The sequence below is a fragment of the Canis lupus genome, chromosome 9 (assembly GCF_011100685.1).
Source record: "Canis lupus familiaris isolate Mischka breed German Shepherd chromosome 9, alternate assembly UU_Cfam_GSD_1.0, whole genome shotgun sequence".
In the NCBI taxonomy this organism is placed as follows: Eukaryota; Metazoa; Chordata; class Mammalia; order Carnivora; family Canidae; genus Canis; species Canis lupus.
Window position 1 is genome coordinate 16103485 of NC_049230.1, and position 6250 is coordinate 16109734.

The 6250-nt window shown below is 56.4% G+C and overlaps 1 protein-coding gene across 2 annotated transcripts in view; it reads right to left on the bottom strand.

Annotated features, from left to right (window-relative positions):
* The window catches only part of MRC2 (mannose receptor C type 2), a 54401-nt gene extending 48381 nt beyond the window's left edge, over nt 1–6020 (bottom strand). For both annotated transcript variants that reach the window (XM_038546949.1, XM_038546948.1), the window contains exon 1: nt 5894–6020. In XM_038546949.1, the coding sequence (XP_038402877.1) occupies nt 5894–6020 (127 nt within the window). The remainder of the gene's footprint in view (nt 1–5893) is intronic.
* Nucleotides 6021–6250: the final 230 nt, after the last annotated feature.

Genomic DNA, 6250 nt, shown 5'->3' on the forward strand with positions numbered 1-6250 from the left:
TACAAGCTGTGGGCTGAAGGGAGGGAGGACCTCAAATTGTTAACACTTTACTCCCGTATGGTCTTGCTTTCCACTGAGCATGCATTCTCCAAACTGAGGTTATCAACAGCACCCACCAGGCTGCAAGGTGAGGCCCGAGGAGGGTCGCTGAAATTAGTAAGTAGGGGGCCTAGTTACTGTGACCAGCAGGAGAAAGCACCCTATAGTGACCTGGGGTCAGGGAGCAGCTCCGGGAACTGGCTAGGCTTTCACGCAGTCCAGAGGCTAGGAAAACTCCTCAGTTCCGATGAGGTCAGCTAGAGAAGCTTCATGATGAAGGGAAGTGAAGAGGGAGGGTGGCAAGTTGAGGGGTTTTGGAGCAAGAACAGTGGAGGGTAGGGTTTTTTTTCTTCTTTAGGACTTATTTATTTTTTAAAATATTTTATTTATTCATGATATATATATATATAGAGAGAGAGAGAGAGAGAGAGGCGGGGGGGGGGGGGGGGGGGAGAGAGGCCAAGACACAGGCAGAGGGAGAAGCAGGGAGCCTGACGTGGGACTTGATCCTGGGTCTCCAGGATCACGCCCTGGGCCGAAGGCGGCGCTAAACTGCCAAGCCACCGAGGCTGCCCTTCTTTAGGATTTAAATTGATGTTCAAGAAAAGGGAAAAGTATGGTTACTTTTAGGCACTTATAGTAGTTAGTGAAATGTCACCAAGATGTAACATGCTTTGCTTTGACTTAAAAAAAAAAAAAAATGCTGTGGTTAGGACTCTGTATGTTGAGGACTTTTTTTTTTTCCTTCACATTTGAGTCTCTTGATATTCAAGTTCTCTCTACTAATAATAAAAATAGCAATAATTTATACTAGTTGCTAAGAAATTACTCTACCAGGCATGCATCTCATACACATATTATCTCATTTTTGTGTCACTCTTACAATACGCCTAAGGAGGGGGTATTGTTTTATCTTTCCCATTTTACAAATGAAGAAACTTGAGTCTCTACAGCTGGTGAGTGGCATTACCTCAGTCCTGATTTACATTTCTGGAGGCCCAGAGAGGAAGCAGGAACATTCCTGGCCACACCACACTCCTGCCTCAGTCTACACTGGGGAGCACCACATCCGCTTCCCCTTCCAAATGCTCTCTGGAGATGCCACCCCAGGAAAGGATGGGACATTGGCTTCTTGTTTTTCCCTATAGGAAGGAGCTTGTCCAAGCTCAGGATTAAAGCTCATCACTGTCCTCCTAGAGGTGATCCCAGAGAGAGCAATAAGGAGAGGGCCCCTCCTCTATGCTGGGGTTTATCCCTGAACACAGGGTCTCGGTACTGGTCTCCCTGTAGCACAGCTGAGCCCAAGGCAGTGACACCTCTGTGTCCTTCTCAAGATCCTGAGTCTTGGAAGGAGGGCAGTGACAGCTAGGGAGGAAAAAGAGAAGGGCATCCCTGGCAGAGGAAGTTGTGGACAAAGGCCTGGGGCGGGTGGGCAGGGAAGATTCAGGGGAGGGGGGGTAGAGTGGGTGAAGGAGGACGGGGGGATGGTGTGGGAGCCAGAGAAACTGGGAAGGAGTTAAGGTTTCTTTCTTTTTTTTTTTTTTTCTCTTGGAGTTAAGGTTTCATAGCCATCATATAGCCACACAACCAGAGGAACCCAAGGATGGTAGGGCAGGGCAGAGGTGACAGAGAGCATGGGTCCTGCCAAGCAGGATGGGAGGGGTCTCTGTACAGTCAAGGGGCCAGGAAAGGAGGGGGAAGAGCAGGAAAGGAACAAATCCCTGGAGTTCCCCCATGAGGCCACATGTGATGTTTGGGGGCCAACCCAATCTGTCCTCTAAGTGGCCGAAGCTGGCTGATGCTGACAGGTCCCCGGGGTCACAGATGCCACGATGCTGCCTTCATCCAGCTGGCCTGTTTACAGACACCACCCCTAGCTAAGGAGTAACGGGGATCTGCAGTGCCCAGGGTGAGATCCAAGAGCTGCGTCACCACTGCCATGGCCCACCCCACCCAGATTTATAGGATCCAGTCATGGGAAGTGGCCCCTCCCATCTGAAGGACCAAACAGGAAGGGACACTTCCTGTCAGCAATACCCAGGGACCCCCCCAGTGGACGTATAGGCTGAGGTGGGCTCAGAAGGACAGGCCATCATCATTCCCTGCTGGCTGTGTGGCACAGGCTCATCAAAGCAATGAATGAACCTATGAATCCCTGACCTTTGGGAAGCTGGGGTGCAGGGTAGGATTGGCTCTTCCACCATCAGGCCCCTTCAATCACAGGCTTATGGATGTCTCCTCAGAGGGGGCACCTCACACATCCTGAGGATGCTGAGCGGGGCTGGGTCCCTGTGTCTTGGGCCTGGTGGGACCAGGAGAGAAACAAGCACCCTAACAGCCAGAGTATAAACAGAGGGTTGCCCACTCTACCCTCTTCCTAGGGCTCTTTTGAGGAGGACACAGCAAGAGGATGTTCTAAAGGGCTTAGTGCTATTGGAGAAAAACTCATCAAGCAGGGTTTCCCAGCCTTGCCTGTATCTTTGCTGTGTTTGACTCTCAAAGACACAGTAAGGTCTGGTCCTGAAGTGTTTGGGCTCAGTAGCCACACCTGAGTTTAAATCTGACTTCTCTCACCTTTGAGTGGTGTGGCAGTGTGATCTTGAGCAAGTGTCTTGATGCCTCGCATCTGCTGACTGCCAGTGTGTAAGATGGGTGGCAAGGCCCTCCCAGGGTTGAGAGATACAAGAGCTGTTGCCTGTAAAGCACTTGGCACAGTGCCCGGCACATGAATAACAGTGGCCGTTGCTGTTACCACTTCATCCCTCCACGGGGGGCTTAAATTAGTGGTGAATCCAAATGAGTACTCTTCTGAGAATTTAATGGTATTTCTGAAATCATCTCATTGGCCCAAATCACTGTACTTTGCAAGCCTCAAAAAGACAAGGTTTCTCGAACGTGAACAGATGGGGACAAAGACCGGGGCTTCCTCTTTCCCGGAATGCATCCTCACCTTGTCCAGGTGAGCCTGGGGGAGGGCCGGGTCCCAGCACCGAGCACAGCTCAGCCAGGCACCAAGCCGGTCCTGACAGCCCACAGAAAACCAGAGGGTTGGAGCAAGAAGATTGGGTTTTATGGGTGGGGTGGGGGGGTGGTTAGGAGCCTCTAAACTCTGACTCACCAGGAGCTAGGCCGGAAATGCAGGCCGTTTGTCTGGCTGACTGGCAGTAGCAGCAAGTACCTGCTGCCTTTCAAAAGGAATGCCTCCCTGCCTGTCCTCTAGACAGTAGCGTCTGTCCCTGCAGGAAGATCTCCCAAGGTCTTTTCACCCCTCAACTTGGACGCCTGATCCCCAGGGCTCCCAGCAACCCTCTTCCAATCTGTACCCCAGTCCTGTTCAGAAACCCTAGGGGTTCCCTGCCACAGCCAGCAAGTGGCTCCCTGTTTTTGGCCTCCCAGGCACCTGGCCAGCTTCCTCTTTCACCCGAGCTTCTCCACCCCACGAGGAACTCTCCACCCTAGCCCAGCAAGCTTCCACATCATTCTCAGGCAGCCCAGCGCACCTTCCTGGTCTCCCTCTCTGCTCCTCTCTCTGCCTCTGCAAAAGCTGGTCCCATCCAGCCTCCCTCCAGAAAGCCCTGGTGACCCTTGGCCCCACACCGTTTCTCCTGCCTCCAACAACATTTTCTTTTCTCTAAGGACGTGTCTTACACTCTTCTGTACCTTCCACCCTCCCCGAGTGGTTGGTTCGGCCTTGAGCAGAGAATTCCACAAAAGACACACCAACGCTGCAATTAACAAAGAGGTCTTCCAGTCACATTTTGGGGGGCACCCTCCGGAGGTGGAGGAGATGGATTGTCATCACACACCCACAAGGCACGGCCACTCTGCTGCCTCACCGCCCCCCGAGGGGCGCTGGGGTGCCCCATACCCTCATCCCATTGGGCTCCCCTGCTGGTGGTCAGAAAGCCCCCCTCAGACACCCTGTGCCCTGAGGTAAGTTCTGCCCCAGCAGCACTGGCCTGCCAAGCCCAATCCAGGTCCCACAAGCATTTCCTGGACCATTCAGACCCAGGAAATCAGTCCTGAGGACTACCACATTCATTAAGTCCAGGGGCGCGAAGAGGGAACAGGGCCTAGAGGAGGAGCATTCAGGGCAGACGGAACAATGATGTGCAGGGATGGCACTGGTCGCAACTTCTCACTCTATTACTCAACAGTTGCCTCAGGGACCAGTCCCCCCCACTGCCACACCCCTAGCTTCTTCCCCACCCCTACCTAAGCTTCTTCTGAGGGGTGATGAATGCAATACCACTGGGAAAGGGCCCCTCCCAGGCAGTGGGGGCTAGAGTCCTGAGATGCAGCCCTGGGGGCAGGGGGGGCACAATGAGAAGGGGAGGCGGGGCGGGGGGGGGGGGGAGGCCACTTCAGGCGTTCTCCCTGATGGGGCCTCTCCCCAGGCATTTCCAGCTCCCTCTGTCAAAAGCTCCATAGGGGAAAGGGCCGAGTCAGCACTCTAGCCACGACTCTCCCAGGGCCTGGCTTTAAAATGTGCTCTGGGGCTCTTGGAATGGCCATCCTCCTCCACCCCTCCCACCCGGCCTGTCTTCTGAGTTCCTTCCCAGAGGAGCAAGAGGCAGGCAGGAGGACAGCGGTATGCCTAGATCCAAGGCGGGTAGGGCGATACCGCCTGATATGTGTCTAACATTCAACTCCAGGTGGGTCTGGAATTCAGCAGGAGGTGGGGGGCCTACTTGGTGTGAATATGGGTCACTCCAAACCCCACCACTCCCATCTGCACAATCGGGACAGCACAGTCGTGCAAATACGTGTCTTGGTCCCCTACGTCATACCGGGCGGGCCAACTGAGCAAGCATCGGCCATGGCTACAGACCCGGACCCTCCAGGGGGCTGTTTGGGTTTTGCACAAGACTGCAAACACTGCATTGACTGCCCCCTTTCATTCACCCCCATCCCCAAATTAAACACCCAGTAAGATGAAGCTGGGCCCAGCCCTCAGGCTGGAATAATGACACTGTGCAGCGGTTCCAGCTTTGACTCCTGCAACCCCCCTGCGGAAGTGAATCTTTCCCTTTAGCGCTCAGATTCTTGCTGAGGGGTCTGTCTGTCCCCACACTGTCACCCTATGAAAGAGCAGCAGAAAGAGAAGGCACAACTTGGGTTTTTTGTTTTGTTGGTTGGATTTTTGCATCTTTAGCAGCTCGTCTGGGGCCCAAGGTCTGTCTACTCTGGAGGGGTGCCAGTTTGGTCAGACACACACACACACACACACACACACACACACACACACACACACACTGCGCCCAGCTTGTCGCTACACCCGGGGGGCACAGAATCGCCCCACAGAGCTCCCTTCAGACAGCGCGGCTGCCCACATGCCACAAGCTGTCCTTGAAGGCCGAGTGCGGAAAACAGAAACGCCCCCGAAATGCCAGGAAGGGCAAGCAAGCCCTGACGAATAATTGAGAACGGTAATAACGCAGGGGTCCTGGGGCAAAGCAAGGAGCCGGGCCTGGAGCGAGATCGCGCACGGGCGGAGCCGGGTGGTCCCGGGTGGGGGCGGGCGCGGGGGTCCTCCCGGAGCCCGCCCTCTTCCTCCCAGGCCGCTCGAGACCCCCGGGCTCCCCTCCCCCGCCGCCTGCCACATCTGGTTCCACTCAGGTCCTCCCCCACCTCCAGGCGCACTCCTCCTCCCCTCACCCCCCCACCCGCTTCCAGAAAATCGGAGACGATTTTTAAAAACCCAGTCACACACACACACACACACACGCACACACACAAGCACGCACACGCGCTTCTGGAAAAAAAAAAGGAGGGAAAAGTCGAGAGCGGCCCGCTCCCCGGCGCCCCCGCCCCCCGCCCTCCCCCGAAGTTGGCCAAGTTGGCAGCGCCTTACCCGGGAGGGCGGCGGCGGCGGCATCCCCAGGGGCGCCGGGGCGGCCGAGGTGCAGACCCCCGAGGAGCAGGACGCAGCGCAGCAGGTGACGAGGCCAGGGCGCGGGGGCTGGCCGGCGGGGCCCCATGCCCGGGCGCTGCGGGGCGCGGCGGGGCGCGGCGGGGCGCGGGGAAGCAGGGCGCGCGGGCGCGGGGCTGTGCTGACCGCCCGCGAGGGGCTCGCGTCTTCCTCCGGTCGGGACGGAGTGATGCCTCCCGGGGAGAAGAGGGGAGGAGGGAAGGAGGCTGGCCGGGTGGAGGGAGGGCGGAGGGAGGAGCGCAGAAGCCGGGAGGAGGGTTGGAGGGGCAGAGGGGAAGG